General features: G+C 39.0%; 1 protein-coding gene across 5 annotated transcripts in view; it reads left to right on the top strand.

Annotated features, from left to right (window-relative positions):
- PSD3 (pleckstrin and Sec7 domain containing 3) overlaps positions 1–25848 on the top strand; it is a 460884-nt gene that overhangs the window by 161224 nt on the left and 273812 nt on the right. For 4 of the 5 annotated variants that reach the window (XM_012785047.2, XM_012785050.2, XM_012785051.3 and 1 more), the window contains 2 exons: positions 7994–9080; positions 12168–12563. In XM_012785047.2, coding sequence (XP_012640501.2) covers positions 7994–9080; positions 12168–12563 — 1483 coding nt within the window. Of the gene's footprint in view, positions 1–7993; positions 9081–12167; positions 12564–24736; positions 25840–25848 lie in introns of those variants that run through there. The other variant, XM_075997241.1, reaches the window with a different exon arrangement.

Here is a 25848-nt window from a genome sequence, read left to right as displayed (position 1 = left end):
GATAGATAACCAGCAGTATGATTGCTGGATTGAATGGTAGATCTACATTTAGTTCTTTAAGGAATCTCCATACTGTTTTCCATAGAGCTTGTGCTAATTTGAAGTCCCACCAACAGTTTATTAAGTGTTCCTTTCTCTCTGCATCCAAGCTGGCATCTATTGCTTTTAATAATGGCCATTCTCATGGGGGTATCTCATAGTTTTAATTTGCATTTCCCTAATGATTAGTGATGTTGAGCATTTTTTCATATTCTTGTTGGCTATTTGTCTTTTTTCAAAAAAACTTCTGTTCATGTCATTTGCCCACTTTTTGATGGGGTTGTTATTTATTGCTGATTTGTTTGAGTTCATTGTAGATTCTGGATATTAGTCCTTTGTCCGATGTATAGTTTGTGAATATTTTCTCCCATTCTGTAGATTTTCTGTTCACTCTGTTGATGATTTCCTTTGATTTTTAATTAAGCCCCATTTATTTATTTTTATAGTTGCTGAATTTGCCTTTGAGTACTTAGTCATAAATTCGTTGTCTAATGTCTAGAAGAGTTTTTCCTATGTCTTATTCTAGAATTTTTATGGTTTCATGTGTTACATTTAAGTCTTTTATCCATCTTGAATTAATTTTTGTATATGATAAGAAATAGGGGTCCTGTTTCATTCTTCTGTATTTGGCTATTCAGTTTTCCCAGTACCATTTATTGAATAGGGCTTCCTTTCCCCAGTGTATGTTTTTATCTGCTTTATCGAAGATCAGTTAGTTATAGATAGATGGTTTTATATGTAGGTTCTCTATTCTGTTCCATTGATGTATTTCTCTACTTTTATGCCAGTATCATGCTGTTTGGGTTACTGTAGACTTATAGTATAATTTGAAGTCAGGTAATGTGATGCCTCCAGATTTGTTCTTTTTGCTTAAGATTGCATTGGCTATTCAGGCTCTTTTTTTCGTTCCAAATGAAGCTTAGGATTATTTGTTGTAGATCTGTGAAATTTGACATTAGTATTTTGATGGGAGTTACATTGAATCTGTAAATCACTTTGGGCAGTATCAAAGCAGGCACTCTTTACCTCCTTGTCTTTGGGACTGAATTCCTTTCTGACAAGTCAAGGAGAATGTATTTTTGAACTTGCTTCTGTAAATTTTATAGTGTTAAAATAATTTAAGAATTTTAAGGTGTTTGCTAACTGATCTTCATTAGACAACAGAGAACACCAAGGACATCATTGCATTTATGAACAACTCATGTGGAAAGGAGGGAAAACAAATTTTTAGTGGCTAGGTTAGCCATGATTTATAAAGAATTAAAAATCTGATGAACTATATTCATAGAAAATAGAATAGATTGTAGACCCTAAGTACACTCTCGATAGTACCTTATCAGACTGAATTTTCACATGTGTTTTTAGTTTACAATACCTCCAAAGACATGAACATTAAAGCTCTGGGAAAATGTTCTGGTTTTTAAAAATTGAAAGGCTTTGCCTTTCCCTGAGCTCTTTTCTTTTAAGCTCCAATGCATTAATAATTTCTTTAAGGTTATGTACAGATATTAATGTATAGGCTTTCACTAATGGTCAATTTTACATTTGTAGTTATTTTATTATTTTATGTTCTTTTTGCACAAGTGTAGCGTCACTTGACCATTCATTGTGAGCAAAATTTACTATGTGTTATAAAATCAAGAAGAGGTTATATTACAGTAGAGGCAATTCTCTTCCTCTCTTGAAAAGGTTCCCAGGGTACTTGCTAATTAGTGTGCAAACCCAGACTAGAATGATCAAGCCTCTCTCTTCATAAGAATGAGAGATTATATGTTTTCTTGGAACTTTTTAAAATTGTTTATTTGATTGAACAGTTGGAGCTTTTGGTTAGGAGGGACGAACTTGTGATATCTTTTAAGATAAAGTAGCCATTTAAATGTAGTCAGAACAACTTCTAGATATATTTTTCTGGAGTGGTATGTCTCATATTTTAATGTGTATGTGAGTCATCTGGACTTCCTGTTAGAAACCAACAAGATTCTGATTGGGAAGGTCTGGGCTGGTGTCGGAGAGTCTGTATTTCTAACAAGCCTCCTGGGTGATAGCTCTGCTGCTGTCTCAAGGCTATTCTGAGTAGGTAGGCTCTTGGACAGCATGTTCAAATAGAACTTTCTGTGATGATGGAAACATTCTATGTCTGTATAGTTCAGTATGGAAGCCACCAGCTACATATGGTGTGGAACATTGAGGAACTGAATATTCAATTTTATTAAATTTTAACTAATATAAATTTAAATAGCTGTATGCATATGTGGCTACCATATTGAACAGTATAGTGTTTAGAAAGAAATCAACTGAGAAATTTATGCTTGGTTGTAATAACTCATATAGGATGATGCTAAATTCTAGAACTGGCCAAGATTGTCTCCATTGAACTTTACCACTGCCTGGACTTTATTTATTGGCAGGCAGTGTGTGTAGATGGAGTTGCCGGATTATAAGCTCGTTGATGGCAAGAGCCATGTTAGCCTTGTCTGTTGCTCTTTTCTCCTGTACTTGGCACATACTTGGCGCACAATAAATGTTGGCTGAAAAAAATGAATGAATGAGCTAGCTCTCAAGTTGAGAAGTACCTTTGTGTTTCTAGCATTCTATTTAAGTCTGTATTTAGGAGCAGGGGGTGGAACTTGAATGATACTAATACGCAGTATTTTGCTTGTGTTTAAGGAGGCTGCTGCTTTTTGTTTCTGTCTTGAAGTTCTATTAAATACTATCCTGTTGGTTATAGGACATTCTTAATTCATTGGTTCAACAGATTTCCATTTTGCTAGGTACTATTGCTGTAGGCTCTGTGGATATAATGGTAAGGAAAGCAGGCAAAGTTCTTGCCTTCTGGAGTTTATAATCTAGTGGCAACAAAACAATGCAAGAAAAAACAAAACGCCTTTTTCTAAAAACAACTGGGCCTCAGTTCTAGGAAATGTGTGTGTATAGAATCCATAATCGTGGTTGTCTTGAAGAATCTGGGGGTAGATGTGACAGTCATATTGTCTGGGGAAACCTACGTCCTGTTGCTCAGAATCCCTTTTGAAAAACTGTTTTATTTGCTTCAAATTTCAGTTTCCAGTGATGAGTCTGCAGTAGATGTGCCAAACAGTTCTTATTATTTTTTTTTCTTGAACCATTTTCTTTTAAGGAGTTTGCTAGCCAGAGTGGAAGAAAATCTGTTTCCTTTATTGGTCTTCAAACAGGATTGTTCTTAGAAAGGCCATGGTTTTTCTATAAACCAGTCTATGGAGCAGGCTCATTCCCACATGATTTGAAGAAATTTTTAAAATTCCATTTTATTTTATTACAGACCTATCCCTGTGTTCTAGAAACAGATGGCTATTTAATATACAACGCAAAGAACTCCTAAAATTGATCTTGTTAACATTCAAAAGTATCCCTTTCTTTCTCAGTATATTAAACCAAAAGAAAAAAATATTTTAAAAAATCAGTGGGTTTGAATTTCATCGTGGAAAAGCATCTTTACTAAACCACAGGAAACACAATTTGTTAGGAATCTGACCAAATACACAAGGCAGCAGGTAAGATTCCCGGTAGAAAAGGGTGACTTCTAATGGGATATAAATAGACACCCCCCAAAAAGGACATACATTTCCCATGAGTGTGAAACTCTTTTTCTCTCTCCCCTCCCTTTCCCTCCTACACACTTTACACTACTTTTTCATTCCTTTAAGGGGAAAAATAAGTACAGTAAAACTATGAACTCTTTATTAATTCAGATTCCTGTAGTGTGTGGTTTATATTTAGGTAAGTGCCAAAGTTCTTTTTTTATACTTAGCAAATCCCTTTGTCACAGATAAGAGACTAAATTCAGGCAGGACTAATTCAGGAAGGCTTTCTGGAAGAGAAATGTTTTGAGTTGGATTCTTACATTAGTAATAGCTGTAGACTGAAAGAGAGGCAAAGGGAAAGCTTTTAACAAGTTAGGTGTAAGAGCCCACAGCAGTTGGATGAGGCTGAGCAGTGGCTTTGGCGGAAGCATGTTGAAATGAGAGGGGCTGGGACAGAGGGGGCGAGGTGATGATGGCCATGGATACTGGCCAAAGTGGAGTCTCCTGGGAGATGCAGCCACCATTGCATCTTTGTTCCATTCCACTCTGCCTTTGTTCTGGCTGGAACACTTACCATCTCATCTAGCTATTGCCAGAGCCTGTGTTGTTATTCCTGGGTCTGTGCTCGTAGGCTCTCCCCTATCCATTCTTCACATGCTACCAAGGTGACCTTTCTAACATGCCAAATAGACTTCTCATGCAGTGCTCAATTTTGCATTCCCTATGTTCAGTCCATAGCAGGAAATTAATAAATATCTGTTGAGCGAGTGAATGAATTTTGGAAACAATGGGCATTTAATAGGAAGTGTCTATGCCCCTGTTTTTCAAGGGGGCAGAGACAAAACATCTTAAAGTAAAAGAAGAATTGGGTCCTTTTTAAAAATGTATTCATCCTATCATGTAGTCCCAATTTTTAAACTTAAGGAATAAATCAGAAATTCTAAGTAAAAGGTCAGGAGTAATACTTTGCAAACTTTTGTTTGTTGTTAAAGGCAGTTCAAGTTGTGACAGGAAATGCAAACAGCAAAAATAAATTTGAAAGGAAAGATTTGCTGTCATGCTGAATCCTTAGGGGTGTGGCTGTTTCAACCCATTAACTACAACTAGAAGAGTTTCTTCATTCTTCAATATATTTGTTAACATCACTACTATTAGAAATGATGGTCTGACAACTCAGTGCTCTTTGAGTTTTTTCCAGGCATTTACTCCCGAGAGACAGAAGACCAGGAATCTAGTCCTGACTTTTAGTTCTGGTGTAATATTTTATTGAACGTCATTTTATTGACCTTGGTCAGGTCATACAGCCTCTCAGAACATTTGTTTCCCCTGGTCTACACCAGTCCTTACTGAGAACAGTAATCTTAAACCTGGAGAATTTATTCCAATAGTAAAGCAAGCTTTTGTCATGCAGGACTTGGCTTTTGCCCTTCCCCCCTTTATCTGATCTCACTTTCTTTGATGGTTTGCCAAGCTGTTATATCAAACATCACAAGCCTTTGCCCACAATTGTTGCATTTGCTGTCACTTTCTGAGGGACATTTCAATGAACAATATTAAAAATGGGGTCAAGGAATTGTTGAATTTCATTGAGGCCCCCTTTCTTGATTTCTTTATGCCCACTTCTCTTTGGAACAGTGTTTATTTCTGTAGTTGTTTTGCAGATGACAAGTTAGATTGTTAGAACAAAATCGTCTTCCAAATGGTAAAGTTTAACTTTACTAACTTTTGTTGGATAGTGAAATCCATCCAACAAAGGGTGTTATATATAAATGTGGCTTCAACTGTCACTTTGGTCAATTTTCTTAAACCACTTCACGATGGGTTAAAAACTGTAGCCTTTAGAAAAAGCTTTATTATGTGAGCTAACATTATGTTCATGCATTTGCACTGTATGTAACCTACAGTTAAAGTTCTTTTGACATTTATTTGTGAAGAGGAGAGATGACTTTTTTCAAGAGTTGGTGATTAAGGGAAGGCTTAATTAAGGAGAAGGGATTTGAGTTAGGTTTTGAAAGGTGAAAATAATCTGATCATATTGAGATGGGAAGAAAATGTATGTCAGGTGGAGAAAAGAGGTTGTGCAAAGGCAAAGAAGTATAAAATTCAGAGTGTAGGTAGGATTAATTTTATTTCCAGAGTGCATTAGAATTAGAAAGAACCTTTTCAAGGTATTCATTTGCTGCACCCTTTCAGTTTAGAAGCAATGGTGTATAACATTTGAAAGGGATATTGAGAGACAGTAGATTGGGAAAGATAGATTGGGATTGGAGAGGAATAAGTAAAGCTCTCTGTCTTCACAGATGACATGATCTTCTATGTAGAAAATCCTGAGGGATCTACACAAATGCGGTTAGAACTAAAATCCAACTTCAGCAAGGTTATAGGATGTAAGGTCACTATACAACAACAAATTGTATTTCTATTTGCTAAAAATGAACCATCTAAAATGAAATTATAAACACAACCTCAAAAGGAATAGAATACTTAGGGGAATAAATTTAACAAAAGTAATGCAAAACTTGTACATTTAAAACTATAAAACATTGTTAGAAGAAACTAAAGAAATTAAAGAAGATTAAAAAAATGAAAAGACAAACCATGGTCATGGATCAAAAGATGTAATAGTAATACTGTTAGAAAGCCAATACTCTATAGATTCATTTCAGTCACTATCAAAAATCTCAGCTGTCTAACAAGTTGATCCTAAAATTCATATGGGAAATGCAAGGAGTGGCCAGATCAACTTGGAAAAAGAAGAACAAACTTGGAGGACTCACACTTTCAGATTTTACTTACTGCAGAGCTGCACTTAAGACCCTAGTATACTGGCTTAACAACAGGCATCTAGCTCAGTGAAATAGAACTGAGAGTCTAGAAATAAACCCTTACATATATGGTCAGTAGATTTTCTACCTGATTATCAAGGCTATTCAATGGGGAGAGAATCGTCTTTTCAACAAATAGTGCTGGGACAACTGGACATCTAAATGCAAAAGAATACAGTTGGATATCTACTTCAAACATCATATACAAAAATGAACTCAAAGTGGGTCAAAGATCTGAACATAATAGGAGTACAGCATATTTCTAGTATGCATGAGTGTTTTCTTGATGCAAAGTAACCAAAACCAAGTTCCGAAGGAGATTGAATACAGGGGCTAATAATACTATAGCTGTTATCCATAAACCCTCAATTTAAGTTTTACATTTATCAGAATGTTCCCATTTTTAGTTCTCACTGGCTGTCATTTTAATAGAAAAATGTTGTGAATTTGATTGATTATAGTAGATATATATGATCTAAATATTGTTTTCTTTGCTTTATATTGGAGTTCTCCATAAGGTACCACTGGAATTTTATGCAGTTGGTGATCTTACTAATATGTGGAATCAAAAAAGTTGAACTCATAGAAGTGGAGAGTAGAAAGATGGTTACCAGGAGTCTGGGGGAGGTGGGTGGGGATTGGAGAGATGTTTGTCAAAGGATACAAAATTTCAACTAGGAGAAGTAAATTCAGAAGATCTATTGTACAATATGGGAACTATAGTTAGTAACAATGAATTATATACTTAAAAAGTGCTAAGAGTAGATTTTAAGTGTTTTCACCACAAAAAATATATGAGGTAATGGATATATTAATTAGCTTGATTTAGCCATTCTACAGTGTATACATATATTAATCATCATGTTGTATACTACATATGTGTGTGTGTATGATATATATATATATATAACCCTTATTTGTCAGTTGAAAAATAAATGGGAAGAAAATTTTATGCTGTGGGGATCCTATAAATCTTTCTCAACGTATTAAGTTTCATATTCCATTTTGACTTCATTCTCATTTTGGGGGGATGCTTTGAAAGCATTTCCCCCCATAGAAATTCAACAGTGAAGGGGAGACTTATAGCCAAAAAAATTGTTACTGACTTTAAATAGAATATGACTTTTTTCTGAGGCTCTGTCTCAGAAATTGCGGAACATAAATAGTGTTGGCTAGATCATAAGGCTATTTGGTGTTATGCCCAATGTAAATATTTTAGTTGCTATATTATGGGTGGTATTTGAAAGGTATCCTTATTTAAATCTCTTTTTGCATATAAAGCAACTGAGTTACTGAATCTTCGCATGTGGGACTTTATCAGAAGTAGGGTTAAATACAGCATGTGTCATGATATTGTCGCCTGATGTGGTTTTGTGGTTATACTCATTTAGGCTAAAGAGCTGCAAGGTTATGAGAAGTATGAGTTACGTGGTGGTAGGAGGGAGGAGACAGTGAAAGAATCCAATTGATAAGTATCATTGATCGCCTAATATATGTGAATATGCATTAACACATCCTGGACCCCGTTGTTCCGAAACAAACTATGTGTCCATTCTGTTCTATTCATAGGTGATCATGGAGGAAGCACTTTACTCCCACCAAATGTCACAAATGAATTTCCAGAATATGGGACCATGGAGGAAGGCGGAGAAGGGCTAAGAACTTCTCTGGAGTTTGATGCGGAGGCTCTGCCATGCCACCCACAAGGGCAGCACGGGGTCCAGCTTCCTGGTGGCCGCCACTCTGGGCTCGACAGTGTTACCGAAGGACCAAAAGATGTCAGAGAGGCCCCCTCTCAAAGTCACCTCAAGGAACAAAGTTTACAACCCATTGACTCTTTGATTTCGGCTCTGAAAGCCACAGAAGCCAGAATAGCTTCAGGAACATTACAGGCTACAAAGGTACTGGACAAAGATGGTGTTTCTAGCTTTCCAGTTCAGCAGGTGGGAAAAGAGCTGGACACTGCCAGTTATAAAACACAGAGAGCCAACAAACGACTCCCTGCTGGCCAAGAAAAGTCACCAGATATACCTCTTTCAGCTGAAGTAACGACCGAGGAAGATTTTTATTTGAGCATCCAAAAGGATTTGACTGCATTGTTAACTGGAGACACTCAGGCAGACCTTTCCCGGACAACTAAGGATGGGAGCGAAGGGGCTGTCTGTGGGCAGGAGCTGGGGGGCCCGGCAGTGACCCACAACTCCGTGGGCAGTGTTGGTTTCTTGAAGGAGCAGAGGTCTGCTCTCGGGAGAGTACACCCAGAGAGATGTGATCGAGGCAGCTCCCTGGGACGCCCCGGCCGGGTCAAACATGTGGAATTTCAAGGGGTGGAGATACTGTGGACAGGAGATGATAAGAGAGAGACCCAGCATCCTGTAGAGTTTGAAACATCGCTGGAAAGGACAGCCTGTCCTGAAAGCAAAGAGTTTCCCAAAGTGCCAAGCCATCTCATCTCATCTGCTGGTTTGTGTAATTCAACTAGTTTAACTGAGCGTGTTAGGGATGAAACGTGGAGAGCTCCTTCAGAGAGGCCCGGCACTAGCTCAGGGACATTTTCCCCTGTGCATCTTGATGAGAGCGGAGAGGATGAGGTCTTCCTGAAGGAAAACAGACAACATCTTGAGAAGAAACCAGAACCAGCGAGAAACAAGGAAAGGTGAGTTCTGAGTGTAGCTCTGCTGTCTGTGATGCCTGGTACACATTTTAATAGAAAACCATCATCCTGCACTCGATAGGAGAACTCAGCTCACAATACACTGACTAGGTCCTCGTTATCACAGAATGTAAGAGAAATTACTGGAAGCTAGGTCCCTCTAAGCTAAGATGCCTTCTATGTTACTAAGATACTAGAGTGATCCTGTTATCAAGTTTCCATTAGGCATGGAGCAGGGAAGAAGAATCTATGACCACTGAACTATGCAAATCCATTTGTGACATTTTGTTATATTTAACAGGTTTCAAGTTTTTCAACATCATGGTAACTAGAACACCCCACAGTTATCTTTAATAATCCAAAAAGGGTTGGACTCTTTTGACAAACCCTATATGGTCATTACATCCTAACTTAGGCATTTATTCTGGGTGCAATACCAGTGCCTGCAATCTAGCCAAGAATGCAGCCTCCATATGTGTGTGAACACAGGTTCTGGGTTTGGGCCCTCTCAATCTTCCATGTTTAGAAAGGACATCTCAGAAGGTCAGAAGTAGACTTTATAATTCAGTTGTTCCATGGTATTCACGTGGGAATTTCTTCTTCTTACAAGTAGCGTATGTTTTGATTTATGGCCCTAATAAATAAACTTGGCATTGCACAGTATTTCCTGGTCTTTCCCTGCATTTCTGACATTCATACCAGCTTAGAGCCTGGATAAATGAAGACATGACCCATCTTTCGTCATCCCCTGTGATCACAGTCTGACCACGCAGTGCTCCTTTGAGCAGAGTCATTTGTTGTGTACTGTACTTTGAATTTGTACCATCTTTTCTTCTGTCAGTCCTCATGATGCCACATTTTATAATTTATATGGGAAAACATCTGTGTTGAGGCTGAGGGGTTTATTTTTTGGTTTTTGTTCGCTATAAGGAAATGCCTTTTCCTCTACAATTAACAAATCCACTGAGAGTGCTGCTCCTTTGGGATGACTTTCAGGACGCTCCCCATTCTCCTCCCCTAACACATTGCATCTGCAAACGTCCCTCAAAAGCAGCCTTGGTATGTGGCATATGTCTCAGTATTTATATTCCCCCTGGAATATGCACTTTTACTATTGTTCGAATTATTAATTAATTCCTCCTTCATTCCTTCCTTACTTTCCTTCCTTTCTTTCCACAAATATTTTTTGATTCTTTGCTATGTCCTTGACACATGAGATGTTGGGAATTAAAAGGATGTTCAAAATAGATAAGGTCCATGGTCACTGTCCTCATGGAAGTTACTGCTGAATAGAAACATTAATCACATAAGCACATTTGTAAGTATAGGATCACAAACCGTGCTAGATTCCACAAAGGAAAAGTACCCAGAAGAGACTAGAAATAATCATTTGAATGGAGGGGAGAGGCTAATTAATTTGTTTGATGGTTTGGTAAAGGCCTTTCTGTGGAAATAGAAATTGAGCTGGGACTTGAGGAATAGGAGTTAGCCAAGCAGAGAATGAGAGGGAGGAATGTTCCAGGCAGAGGGAACAATGTGTTCAAAGGAGGATGCTGGGTCCCCTGACTAATGTGTAGCTTTCTGGAGTTGTGTGAGGCAAAGGCTTTATATCACGTTTGAAGAGTTGAAGCCTCACTATTGTGGTTGGTGCCTAGAAAGCAGGGGAGAGTGGGGTGAAAGAGTGTGGAGAGGTAGGAGAGGCAGGGAGTAGCATGATCCAGGAGCAACTCTTTTATTCCAAGTGCAGTGGGAAGCCATTAGGAACATAGTATTTGGTACATGGCGGACCTTCACTAATTTAAAAACAACACAGACAACTGCATTGTTGAATTCTGGTAATACCAAGGAATGTGGATTACTTAAGACATAGTTAATAGGTAATTCCTATTTCTATTTTATTTGTATGTATAAGAATCAGAGGCTCAGAGGGGTTAAGTAAAGTTTACTCCAGTGACGTGGCTAGTAATTGACACAGGCAAAATTCAGCTCCAGTTTTTTCTAACTCTTGACTTCTTGCTCTTACTACTGATCTATCTCCTAATTATTAAATTTTACTTAATTATCCTAGTTGTTTTAAGAGAATTTAGAGACTGAATCTTGTTCTATTGCACAGGCTGGAGTAAAGTGGCATGATCATAGCTCATTGCAGCCCTCAAATTACTGGGCTTAAGCTATCCTCCCACCTCAGCCTGCTGAGTAGCTAGGGCTACAGGTGTGTACCACCACACCCAGCTAATTTTTTAAATTTTTTGTAGAGTTTGGGTCTTACTATGTTGCCCAGGCTGGTCTCAAACTCAGTGGAGCTCAAGCAACCATCCTGCCTCAGTCTCCCAAAGTGCTGAGATTATAGGTGTGAGTCACCATGCCCAGATCTAATGTTCATTTTTAATATTTGAAGAACATGTTGTATATTAATTTTCACATTTGTGTGCCAAAATTCATGCTGCACCTTTATATATTAACTCATAAGTTGTTTCTAGTTGCTTATGGGATTCGGTTAGCCTTGCAATAAATGTGTGTTGGCTGCTTTTTTTTTTTTTTACATTATTCATTGTGTAATCCACTGTGTAATCTTGGACTTGAAATCTCTTTGCAGTGCTGCCTTCTTGTCAGCAGAGGGCAGCCCTTGGATTCTGATGTTGTCATCCTCTTGAGGGCATTTGGTCTTATTTAAACCAGAAAGTATTAATAGACTAGTTAAAGTTTAGTGTACTTTTACTACAAGTTTACTGAATTAAATGATATATATATCTGCTTCTCTTATAATCTGAATTTGCACAGTATAGTTGGCTAAAATGAGAATTTAATATTTTATTCAAATATGCATTGGACTAGATGTCTAGATGTCACTAGGAAACTAGTTGGAAACTCCTAAATTATTTATAGTGTAGTAGCCACACATAATGCTAAGAATTTTTCCAACCCAAGTATGTTTCATCTCTTTCTTCCCAAATATACCAAGATATTAAGCTCAGTGAATATAAAAGTTAGGTCTACAGAATGTTGTCCTTTTTGTGTGGTTGAAGGAGAAGCTATAAAAAGAAGAGGTTAACCTAATATTGAGGTTCTGTACTCTTACTTACTTTCCAGGATCGTTGAGCAAGAGGAGCACCTTAGGGGAGAAGACGACGATACCCTTGGGCCTGGATACACGGAGGACTCCACTGATGTGTACAGCTCCCAGTTTGAAACCATTCTGGACAACACTTCTTTGTACTACAGTGCAGAGTCGTTGGAGACATTGTACTCAGAGCCTGATAGCTACTTTAGCTTCGAAATGCCCCTCACTCCAATGATTCAACAGCGCATTAAAGAAGGCGGTCAGTTCTTGGAGAGGCCATCAGGGGGAGGACATCAGGATGTCCTGAGTGTCTCAGCAGATGGTGCAATAATGATGGGATATTCCAGCGGGGCCACCAACGGGCTGAACGATCCCAGCGACTCCATCTACATGAGAGGCACCCCGGAGATTGCTTTCTGGGGAAGGTACTAGTCCCATAGTCATTAATTTCACGGTGGTAGTTTTTGTGGCATTCTCTCTTTGGGAAATCTGAGTGTGGAATATATTTTAAAAGCATTTGGCCAATTTCTGTAGACATAGCAAATGATGTGAGTGAAAAGTAATTTGGGTTTTAGGGGCAGACAGGATACACCTTAGTTTACCAAATTGGCGAGCTATGCTCATTTCATTCTATGGGATTTCCTGGATTACCACATGTAAATAGCAGACTGAGAAAATATTTGTGGGCCATGATTAGGTATTAGCTCTGATGATGCAGCTTTGATGGCAGTGACATGGCGCTCTGGAAAAAACACAGAGATCATGGCATTAGTCTGGCACTGATGTTGGTTGATGACTTGGAGCAAGTTGCTTGATTAGCCCAGAGATTCCATAGTTGTAAATCAAGGGTGTTGGATTCAGACATCCTCAAACTGCATTTATCCGGCCCGCTGGGTGTGTTTGCCACTGCTGCCTGTCCTGCTTAGCAGCCGACTTATCCTGGGCCTACAGTGCGCATGTGTGGAATGTGTGCCGCACTCTCCAACAGCCCTCCAATGGTCTGAGGGACAGTGAACTGGCCCGCTGTTTAAAAAGTTTGAGGACCCCTGGATTAGATGGTCAGCAAAGTCTCTTCCAGCCCTTTGCTCTGAGGGGTCCTCTTCTGTGTGGCCATCTTCCTGTTCCTGAGGTGATGGGAGAAGGATCTGGTTATACAGATGCTTAAGAGAGCTGATACCTTGGTCAAGGCCATAAGTATTCATTTTCTCTCTCAAGGTTACAATTTTAGTATATCTGGGAGATAAAATGACAAATTATGTGGGTAACATGCACCACACCTGTCATTTGGGGATTTCCTGTCTATTTATGAATTATCCAGCATTTCATTTCTTCTTGTTATCCTCAGGGCATCTACCTGTCTTTTACCACCTCCATCAGTGGGCAGAGAATGCTGAACTTTGTAACAATTTTACAAATTTAGTTTTGATGTACAGGGTGTCTCAAAAGTCACTTTATTTTAAATAAAGGTACATTTAGCTATAATTTTCCATATGTATGGTGACTTTTGGGACACCCTGTATTTTTCTGTGTGTATATGGAGGTAGTGGTGGGGGGAAGGTTAAATGGTGATAGTCCATTTTAAAGCTGTATGAAATAACATCAGTGCTTTTGTTAAAGGTTAGTATTCATATTACAGGTTTGCAATGAACTTCTGATTTTGAGCAGTCTACCCTGTGTTAAGCATTTTCTGTAAGGAGTTTATAGGTTTATAGCTCATTGGATGAGCAAATTCGAGACAGGCACATTATAACATTGTAGCTGTGCATTTCCATGTGAAATGGATTGTGGATATTGGTTGTCTTATTGGGTCACAGTGAGATAATGAAAAGAACAAGGTGTCAGAAGCCCAAGACTTTGGTCTGAATTACTTATTCAAGCCACTTCTCTGAAACCTGTTTTATGTATTTGCAAAATGGGGTTAATGACATCCACCGTGTGGTGTGGCCATGAAACTTGAAGGGTTACTATAGATTAAAACACCTAGCACAGTGCATGATACAAACTATGAGCTTGAGTAAATGTGTGAATCTGAACTGGTTGGCTAATAAGTCCACATTTAGACTTCCTTTATTTCTGAGAGGGAGGGCGTCTCTGAGATCATGGGTTTCTCTGGGGGTAGGGGGGTACCCCTGAGGGGGAGGTTCCTCTGAGAGGAGAGTGTCCCTGAGAGGGAGTGTCCCTCAGTGAAGGGTACCACTTTAGTACTCCTGCTTCACCATCCCTGAAGACTATAAATCATGATAAAATGCTACAGGACAGATATGCAGCTAATTTCTTTGAAATCCCAACTGAACTTTCTGGTTGAATAGAAGTTGTTTATATTACAGACCAAACATAAATCGGGGAACTGAGTGTTTTGGGCTGAGGCTTTACTGTACAAGCCCATAGTATGGCTATGTAAATGACAAGACAAGAACATTAGCAATGGAATCAGCTGAAAGTTTCATTACTCGTGCATGTAGGACAGGAAGTAGCCACCATTTGGGCCTGCAAGGATGCCAGTCATGAGTATGGACAGAGTTAAGTAGTTAAGAGAGAGTACTGGAGTAGGTTATAGTATTTTAGCATCTCAGATGTAGACAGTGGTATCCTTCAGGCCATCTCAAGATAAAGTTTCACCTGGGTCACCTGCATTTTCAAACCATGAGATCTTGCCAAGACCAAATTCTGGTACTGAATAAGAGCATCTTGGAGACGAGCCAGCCTGCCTTCTCCCCAGCTCTGGTGCTCCCCCTGCAAGATGCCTGCCTGGTGGCCATCCCACCCTTCTCTGAGCACTGCCAGGGACTTGGAAAGACCAGTTTGAAGGGCCCCCCTATTGTGTGTTTTTTGAGTCGGCATAAGATATCAAGTGGTTATATAGGTGGAGAAAGTTTTATTTTGTGATATATGTGTCTATTTAGGGTTAAAAAAAATAGAGCAGTTTTAATGATCCTAAGAAATTTTAAAGGAACTGGAAGACTTTCATATTTTTCTTTACCCCTCTGCCTTCTTTGGTGCTTTGAAGAAGTTGCAACCATAGAGGAATTGTGTTAGTATTGTGTGTAGTATTGTGGGAGAACGATAACATTTTACTGCTTGAAGGGGATCTCGGATAACTTTATTTTATAATGAATCTGTATTCCAGTTTGGTGGGGTGAATTACCCAAAGTCACATGACATTCTAGTGACAGATTCTGCACTAGGATTCAAGTTGTCTGCCTCCTAGGCCAGATTTGTTCACTGTTCTGGGCTACTTGGCATCTTATACTATTATTCTTTTTTTTTTTTAATCTGATTTCTCTCATGCCATATATCTACAGAGCCAGGAGTCTGAGTTGGTTTGTTTCCAAGAAACCAAGTTCTAAATGTAAAGCTGGTTGTTGTTATTGATGGTGGTGGTATATGTGTTCAATTTGAGGGAAAATTTGCCAAGTCAATAATAAACATGTTTCCCATAAATTTTTAAAGCAATCAATGAGCAGCCTTTTAAAATTTCTTCTGCATTAAACCATCCCTTTGCAGAGGTAAGGAAGCAGACACAGTGGTATTGAGCCTGTCCCTCAGCCAAGCACTGAGGGCCAAAGTGTTAGAATTCAAGGAAAAAAAAATATTTTCCAATTTTATTAAGAAGTATGATATTTACAAAAGAAAAATGATAAATAAAACAAGTGCACATTCCCAGCATTCCATCTGTGTTTACTGAACTCTCCCGTTTCCTTGGTAGTGGACCGGCGGTCTGATCATATTGGATAAAGTGAGCTCTGCGGAAGGCACAAAAGGAAAGGGGTCAGGTCTAGTGAGTTCTCCCCTGATAATGCTGCTTTGATATTCAGTAGACAGGAACCAAGGAAATTAAGTATTGATTTTCATGTATAAAATGTTAGTTGTCAGCTTGCAGAAAATATTATAAGATCACTTTAGTCTCTAAACATAATTTTATATCATATGTAGTTCCTAGTTGTATTTATTTAGTATACACATAGTACTTAATTATAATAAGCTAGGAGAAAGAAAGGAACTATTAATGTTCTAATTTTCCAGGCAAGGAAACTGAGGCACAGAGGGGTTAATAATTTGCTCGGGGTCACACAGGTGGTAAGTGGCACACCCAGACTTGAACCCAGGCAGTCAGCCTCTTACTGAGCTATGCTGAGTTGGACCCTTAAATCATCTATATGAATGATAATAATTTCATGATAGAACAGGACCAAATGTCTTAAAATTAAAAATGTATTTGTTTTGGTATTGCCTAGGTGTGTTTTTAAATCCTTTTCTATTTCAATATGTGTCTTTGTTTTGTCCTTAAAGATTATTTCATTGGCGGTATTTGACAGTGATTTCTTTAGAACACAAGATGACAGTCTCTGTTTCATTGCTTCTTTAAAGAAAGGTGGACATGGTCGGGAAAGATGATTAGGATGTTGTTGCATTCTAGCAAATCTCAGTTCCCTCGCTCAGGAGCACCTTCCTGTCTTGGACTTTGCTATACTTTGGTGGCCAGAGGGACAGTGTTTTTCCCTGTTACTCTGTCTACTCAAGTCAGAGAAGAAAATTTTCCAAATCTGTAATAATCTAGTATCGGGCTGGGAAAGACATTTTTTTTTTTGAGTAATTGTCTATTTGTATGTAAAAGTATTATATACCTTTGTGATATCAAGTAAATCACTCTTTATAAGGTTAAAAAAAAAGACTCTTAAAATCCTGGAATAAATCTGGACAGGAATAGTTAAGTTCTCCCAGGTGCTCTGACTTGGGAGCTACAAGTCAGCCAGGAAGGAGCTCACCCTGCAAACGTAACACAGTATTTTAATGAAAGGGCAAGGAGTAGGATCCCCTCCCTGTGTGGTCCAGCTACACAGCGCTCTGGCTGACAGGGGGTCAGCGGTGCTGTGTGAAGTCCAGTCACATGGTTCCAAAATTAGAAAGGATAATTAGAGACTTACAGTTATACACGTTCCAATGGGTTCCTTTGTGTCTGGGTGCTTCTCCCTCGCTGGTCTATCAGCCGATGACCACAACTCCAATCAGTAAGTTCTTAAGGCGCAAATGCTGTTCACTGTGACTATTAACAGAGCTGCATATTGTCCATTTCCACTGAGCTTGGTTTGGACAGGAGGAGAAGAGAAATAGCAAATACAGTGATGTGGCAGGAACTTCTCTTTTGGTTCTCTGAAATATGTGAAACTGCTTTTGAAAATAAGCTTTTTAGTGTACTGGATCTATTTTATATCTCCGCTTCCTAGTTTTTCTTTCAGATATTACTCGGGATACCGAGGAGTACAGCAGATGGGGTGGATTCCATCTGTGTGCAGCTGATGTGCCTGAGGAGAGTGCTACAGTCTGTCTTTAGCCCACTCTGAATTTGATATTTGTGGTTGTCTGCCTTCCTCTTGTTTTCTTTTTCTTTTTCCCTCCCCTTCTCACATGGAATGCCGGTGTTTTGAAACTGTCCTCTGTCTTCTTCAGTTTTTCTCTTTCCTTTAGTATCTTTCTGCTTCAGGAAGAAGTCCCATGAAATAAGACTAATTCAGAAATGTGTTAAAGTGCTGTTTCAACAGTTTTTCCAACATCACAATTTAAACCCGAAGTCACTTTAATATTGTGTATAAATATTAAAAGAAGAAATTAAAATAATGTGATGGATGAGGACAGAGAAAAATATTTTTAATCTTGTGAAATTGTCTTCAAAGACCCATGGAGCCCCCAGCTTTTCTTCTGTCCTTAGCAGCAGGAAGCCCTCAGGTTCATTAGTGGGTTGCTATCGCTTTAAGTAATCTCTTTAATCCTTTTCTTTTGCATTTTAAAATTTGTTCCGTAGAGAAAGAGGTTCTCAGTTTTTCTCTTTCTGACTTCCTTGAAGTAGCTGTGATGGTGAATTTGGGTTTTTCACCCCAAAGGAGTTTCTGCTCAGTGATGAGGGATGGGGCTCTGCTTGGTTTCAGAGCCAGTCATACCTGGTTTTGACTTCTAGGTGTGTCATCGTGAGTAAATACATAAAATCTGGGAACCTTTCCAAATGTAACATGAAGTTTAATAATACCTATATTGTAAGGGAAGGAGAGGAGCAAAAGAGATCAATCAAATGTAGCAGAAATCAAGTGGCCTGACAATGTCTGTACATAGTAGAGATCATGAAACGAAAGTCAATACCGACAACAGTAGTAACCTGAAGAAAGGTTGTCGAGCCACTTGGCCGTGTGCTAAAGCCCCATCGCAGCCTCTGGGCTGCCAACACCCGGTCTTTCCAGCCCTAAGCCTCCTGAGACACCTATTACAAGACTTCCTTAGACATCACTTTCTTTTTATAAGTGGTATACCACTTTTTATAAGTGGTAGGGTGGAATAAATATGGAGATTTGAGACAGAAGACAGGAGGAGAAGTCATCCTCTTTCCTGGCAGCTTGATCTTCGGCAGGTGGTTTCAGTTGTAGAACTCTTCATTCCTTATTGGTAAAATGGAGATAACCTTACCAACCAGTTTGCAGCTTTGTTGTAAGCAGATGCTAAGTTCTAGTTCGTGAATACTTATTTTTAGCCTGTTATGGGTTTTGCAAATGGTCTGAGCACTACTCTAAGGAATAATAAGAAAATACATAAGAAAAAGCCTGGTTAAAAAAGAAGAAAGATGCAAGGATTTGGGGAATGTTTGATTGTAGAACATGTGTGGCCAAGTCAAAATGACTGTGAGATCTGAAGTGTGGGTGACTTGCCATGACAGGGAACAAGCCACCTGAGTTGGAGAGAGAAGCAGGGTTGGTAGGAGAGCAGATGTGGGGTCAGTTTTAAACAGGTTGGATTTGGGGACAGCGAGGATCATTCATGGAGGGCTAGTGGGAATGTCATTGAAGGTTGCTGGAGAGACTTTGGAGTCGCTCTATCAGGGCTGAGCCATGCAGCTGTGGGAGTAAGAAAGCTCTTGGGGATAAGGAGCAGGCTCAAGATGGGCTTGTGAGGCGCTCACATGCACAGGAACACTTGGGTATTTCTGTGTGTCCTTCTAATTCCATCTTTGAGGAAAATGTGCCCTGTAAGGTCAGTTTCCTGGCAGCTTTTCTGTGCTTGCCTCCCTTCTCCAGCAGTGGCTTGATCGTCAGGGAGCCAGTGTAGAAGCCAAGTGCTCTGGTCACTGGTCGTTCTTTCAGTGGATGGCCCTGGCTCTGTTCAGTGCCTCCTGTAAAAGGTGGTGACTTCAGGAAATGGTCCTGGATTTGAAATAGCTGTTCCCAATTCTGTGGTTTAAACCTTCAAACAAACAAACATTGATCACCTATGTATTGGTGGATATGGGTATGAATCGCACATTGGGGCACCAGCTACTTGGATGATCTTTGATCACAGATGACTTCAAGTGATAAAGGCTATTGGAGGCATAAATGAATACAAGAAGAAGCACAGCTATAAATAAAAGTGGAATGATGGTTCATATTTTAATTTAATATTTCAATTTAATTTTAATTGATACAGTAATCTTTTTATTCATATTTTGGTGCAGTATTTTACTTTTAAAGGAAACAAAAACATTCATCTCAGCAGAGGTCACTTAACATCATATTTGCAACACTGGATGTTATCCAATGAGTCTTGGTTTGGGGAGGAAAAAAGACATAGAACTTTCCCAAATAAATAGTTCTTTGAAGGTATTTTATGTAGGAGTACAAATGTACTCGAATCCAACATGGGAACATTTCTTGTGCTTTAATCTTGTTCTTTCTGATTTTTGATTTCATAAGCTCTCTGTAAATGAAACTGCAGTCTACAAGGCATACTTTGCTTTATTGCTCTTTGCAGATACTGCCTTTTTTTTTTTTTTTTACACAAATTGAAGCTTTGTGGCAACCCTGCATTGACCAAGTCTGTTGGCACAATTTTTCCAACAGCATGTGCTAATTTAGTGTCTCTGTGTCACATTTTGGTAATTCTCACAGTATTTCAAAAATTCTCGTTATAACTGTATTTATCAGTGATCTTTGATGTTATAGTAATTGTTTTGGGGCATCACAAACTGTGTCTGTATAAAATAATGAACTTAATTGATAAATATGGTTTATATTCTTATTGCTCCACCAACTGATGGCTCCCCTCTTCTCTCCCTCTCCTCTGGCCTCCCTATTACCTAAGACACAACAATATTGAAATTAGACCAATTAATAACCCTACAATGGCCTTTAAGGGTTCAAAATAAAGGGAGAGTTGCATGTCTCTCAGTTTAAATCCAAAGCTAGAAATGATTAAGCTTAGTGAGGAAGGCCTGTCAAAAGCTAACATAGGCTGAAAGCTAGGCCTCTTTTGCTGATTAGCCAAGCTGTGAATGCAAAGGTAAAGTTCTTGAAGGAAATGAATGCAAAGGTAAAGTTCTTGAAGGAAATTAAAAGTGCTACTTCAGTAAACACAAAAATGATAAGAAAGAGAATCACTCTTATTGCTGATATAGAGTAAGTTTTAATGGTTTGGATAGAAGATCAAACCAGCCACAACATTCCCTTAAGCCAAAACCTTATCCAGATCAAGGCCACAATTAAGGCTCCAATTCTATGAAGGTTGTAAGAGGCGAGGAAGCTGCAGAAGAAAAGCTTGGAATTAGCAGAGTTTGGTTCATAAAGTTTAAGAGGCCATCTCCGTAACATAAAAGTGCAAGGTGAAGCAGCAAGAGCTCATGGAGATGCTGTTATCCAGAAGATCTAGCTAAGATAATTGATGGAGGTGGCCTTCTGTTGGAAGAAGATGCCATTTTATAGCTAGACAGAACTGAATACCTGGCTTCAAAGGTCAGAGGTGACTCTTGTTAAGGGTTAATGCAGCTCGTGACTTTAAAGTTGAAACCAATGCTTGTTTACCATTCTGAAAATCCTAGCGTCCTTTAGAATTATGCCAAATCTACTCTGGCTTTGCTCTATAAATGGAACAACAGAGCCTGGATGACGGCACATCCATTGACAGCATGATTTACTGAATATTTTAAGCCCAGTATTGAGACCTACTGCTCAGAAAAAAAAGATTTCTTTCAAAATATTACTGCTCATTGGCATGCACCTAGTTACTAAGAGCTTCGATGGAGATGTACAAGGAGATGAATGTTGTTTTCGTGCCTACTAGCACATCATCCATTCTGCAGCCTATGTATCAAGCAGTCATTTTGACTTTCAAGTCTTCTTATTTAAGAAATACATTTTATAAGGCTATATAAGTGCCACAAATAGTGATTTCTCTGGTGAATCTGGGAAAAATAAACTGAAAATCTTCTCGAAAGAATTCTCCATCCTCCATTCTCAGTACCATTAAGAACATTTGTTATTCATTGAAAGAGGTCAGTATTTCAACATGAATAGGAGTTTGGAAAAAGGTGATTCTAACCCTCATGGATAACTTTAAAGGGGTTCAAGACTTCAGTGTAGAAGGTAACTGCAGATGTAGTAGAAACAGAGAACTAGAAGTGGTGCCTGAAGATATAACTGAATTGCTGCAATCTCATGATAAAACTTGAACAGATGAGCAACTTTTTATGAATGATGAGCAAAGAAAGTGGTTTGTTGAGATGATATCTACTCCTTATAAAGATGCTATGAATATTGTTGAGATGACAACAAAGGATTTACACTGTTCCATAAACTTAGTTGATAAAGCAGCGGCTGGGTTTGAGAGGATTGATTCCAACTGTGAAAGAAATTCTACTTTGTGTAAAATAATATCAAACAGCATCACCATGCTACAGAGAAATCTTTGGTGAAGGAAGACTCAGTTGATGTGGCGAACTTCGTTGTCTTATTTTCAGCAATTGCCACAGCCACCTCAACCTTCAGCAACCACAGTTTTGATCAGTCCGCAGCTGTTAACACTAAGCCAAGACCTTGCACCAGCAAAACATTATGACTCCCTGAAGGCTTAGGTGATCATTAGCATTTTTTAGCAATACCATTTTTAAAAATCAAGGTATCTATTATTTTTTTAAGATATGCTATTGCACACTTAATAGACTACATACAGGATAGTATAAGCATAACTTACAGGCACTGAGAAACCAAAAAATTCATGACTTTCTTTATTGTGATATTCACTTTATTACAGTGGTCTCGAACCCAACCTGCAATATCTCTGAGGTATGCCTGTATATTGAAGTGACTCAGGCTCCTACCAGTGCCTTCATATTCGGTACTTGAGACAGGTACAGGAAGTTGAATATAATCTTTCTTATGAATGCTCCTGAGAATTAATATTAAACTTTAAAACAATGTTAGATAAATACTTTGACTTTATAATTACCATACCTCATATGCTATTTCATATGCCCGTACCTAAACCTTCATTTGCATGTCTCTGGTCTCTGAATCTAAAATTATGAAAGGGAGGCCTTATCAATCACACACACTGAACTGCTGAGATTTCTTGATTTTTTTTCTTTTAACTCACCATCTTGCCACTCAGCAGCATTCACTTGGAGATTCTGATTCCCTTATTGGTGTAGGGTGGCACCTGCACAGTGACAGCTTTAAAGGCTTCTCAGATGATTCTGATGTGCGGCCTAGGTAGTCAACCCCTTGCTACTCCCGGGTGTGGTCCTCAGACGTTATAACAACATAAATGTCATCTTGGACCTTGTTAGAAACATCTGAGACTTGACTTTGGGCCTACTCAATCAAAATCTGCATTTTTAACAAATTCCCAGGTGATTCTTAAGCACTTTAAAGTTTGAAAAGCACGCGCTGGAAACTGATTAAAGGCAGAATACAAAGCTGAGGAAGACACAGTCCCGTCTCTCAGTGGGAGCAGGGTTGTTAGAAGTCACTCTGCTTGTGGTGGGAAGAAGGCTTCAAACGGATGTTTGTGAAAGTGAATGTTCCCCTCTTGAATTGAACTCCTATTGATGCCTTCCTGGACCTGTTCCTCTCTTTCCTTTCCTAAGGCAGGGTAACCATGATCTGTTGATAATGGAAGTGTGAATCTGGAAATTATTTTTTTGTCATCTTTGTTATAACAGTAATAGGGTGCACCCTCCTCTCGAAATACAGAAGTTGATTGATTTTCCTGCTAGGAAACAGTGTGATTTATTGGTGAAGAGTGGGGGTTTTTAGGTGACACTGCTTTCCTTGAAATTTTAGTGAATTCTTTCAACCTGAAATTCCTTATCTGGGAAAAGGGATAATAATTTACCAGTACTTAATGAATACTCAATAAATGTTGGCTATTATTATCAGTAATAACAGTGCCTGAGCTATTTTCATTAAAACTTCTTCAAAGTCACATGAATGGACTTAAGATGTTGTGTATCTATAATAATAATTCTAAGAGTTTTTGATTACTTGAAGGTAAGGAGTTTTAATGATAGTTTGTTTTCACTTTATAATTACTCTATTTAGAAGCCTCACCCCAACACAAACAAGATGACATTGTCTTGCCAAGAGTAATATTATAAAATCTTTAGTACAGAGAAAATAAGAAGTTCTGAATAATTATTGCAAAACAAAAGTGTAAAAGTTTATTGTTCCCACTTGGCATTCACTTAGCAACTATTTTCTGATTTATCACATAACGTTGTACTTAGCTACAGGCCTATCCCTCCTTTTAGGCCGTGGACTTCTCAGGTCTTCAGTTTGGGGACTCGGAGAACCTCTGGCACAGTGGCCAGCACATATTGAACGTTCAGTTTTTGTTGATGTGAAGGTGTCTCCCAAAGACGAGGAAGATCAGATAATTTCAGAAATAAGTAGTACAGCATCTGGAGAACCAGGCTGTATACGGTTCCAAGGCTGGGCCACTTCCGGCTTGGGGTGTCCTGGAGGCCCTCATGGGAGTGTTGTCTTTTGAGGTGGGCTGTGAAGGATGAGGTGGGTATGTGTAAGGGGTCGTGGGGGCCATGGGACAGGGCGACCTTCCAGATAGAGGCAGCCAAACTGGCAGAATTAGGAGCAGCTGCTTGGATTTGAGGAATTGAGAGTTGAGGGAATTATTAACCTCTTTGCCTCCTGTTCCATTAATCTTCCAGACTGAACAGGTGTTGCTGTGCTCAAAGAGGTAGTCACCATTATGCGGTTGATGTTTTAAAACTGCAGTGACATTTTAGGCATACCAAAAAGTGCAGGAAAAATTAAACACCTGTGATTTCACCATCTCATTTAGGAAGTAAAACACTTCAGATGAATTGCGAACTCCTGTTTATATCTCCCAGGTCCGGTCCCATTCCTCTCTTCCCTTCCCTAGGTCTAGGTAACTGAGACCTATTGACATTTATCATTCCTATGGTGGTGTGTGTCCATAAACCTTATATAGTGTTGTTTCATGTGTTTTGGAACTTCGTATAAATGCCATCTTTTTGTTTCCTTTGGTAAATCGTTTTTCTCAATATTTGAAATTCACTTTCATGCACTCAAAGCATGAAAGTTTAGCAGTTTGTTGTACAGTATTCATTATGTGAGTCTACTGTAACTGTCATTCCATTTTTCTATTTATGAGCGTTTTGGGTGTGTCTTATATTTTCGTCTCGAATAGCATGGCAATGTGTACATATTCTTACACATGGCTTGTTGTGCACATGTAAGCCTCCAGAGAGTTTCTCTAGAGAGTTTCTCTCTCTAGAGCGTATATATTTAGCAGTAAAATTGCTACATGGTAAGTGTAATCATTTTCTGGTGAACCAGGGCATTCTTGAAAGGGCATATTACATTTTCTTTGAGTGTATATAATTTTATCTATTTCTGTTTAGACAGTAAATTTTAGTTCTTTTACTGCTTGATCCTCATAATCCCTGAGTTCCAACAACAATAGCAAAGAGCCCAGAGGCAAAGCGTGGAAAAGCAAACAAGGGAAGCAGAGCCACTGTTAGTTCTTCCCTGGAGGCGCTGATGTGGACTCTGTCATCCATTGGTTAGGTCTGGCTGTCCTGCTCCTGCTGTCCCCGGTTCTCAGATGCTCTGGGGCAGTCTCTGCCCCTGTCTGACAGCTGTGAATGTTGCCTGGCCACTGCTGGCTGGCTGAAGCAGGCTTTGAAACAACAGGACAATAAATATTTTCACATCCACGATAGCAGAAAAGCAGGAACAAAACTAGAAATGAAAACAGAAAAATGCAGATCCCATAAGATCATGTGAAGTTAGCAGAACTGAATTTTATATAATATAAACCAGATATATTTTGTTGGCTATTTTGGTCACTCCTTTAAAGCCAGAATGAGTTTGCTGTAGGAAATTATGGTCTTTCAAATAGTTCTTCAAAAATCTTAGTACTATTAAGAAAAACAGTGCTGAAGTTACTTTCTTTTATTTATTTTTTCCGAGTGATGTTGGACAAATGTCTTTTTTTTCCCCTTAAACAGCAACCACTCCAAATACCCTTAGACAGCTGCCGTTCCTCCCTGCTGCCAGCCTGCCATCTGGTGTTGAAAGAGTTAAGCTGGAGGTTTGTGAAGTCATGTGTGACTTCATAGGGTCTGGACTTTTGAAGCAGGTCTCTTGGAGGGAAGCTCTGTTGAGAGGGGAGGCTGGGAAGAGGGGGACGTCCTCCTTCAACTTCTTTCAAGTTCTCATCCCTGAGCCCCTGAGGGATCCAGTGGCATTCTGGGAGAATGTCACTGCGAAGTCGCTGTGTAGCAGTTTGTACTCGCCACAGAAGCAGCTTTCGAAGTACATTAAAAGAGCCCTTGCAGGAGATGAAAGTTTGCTGAGCAGATGGAATGGGAGAGTGCTCTTCGTGTTCGTGGCAAAATTATGGGCAGACTGTTTGCTGACGGAGGTAACTGGA

Source organism: Microcebus murinus, chromosome 24 (assembly GCF_040939455.1).
Source record: "Microcebus murinus isolate Inina chromosome 24, M.murinus_Inina_mat1.0, whole genome shotgun sequence".
Classification (NCBI taxonomy): domain Eukaryota; kingdom Metazoa; phylum Chordata; class Mammalia; order Primates; family Cheirogaleidae; genus Microcebus; species Microcebus murinus.
Note: the sequence above shows the minus strand (reverse complement) of the source record. Positions and strands in the feature narration are given on the sequence as shown.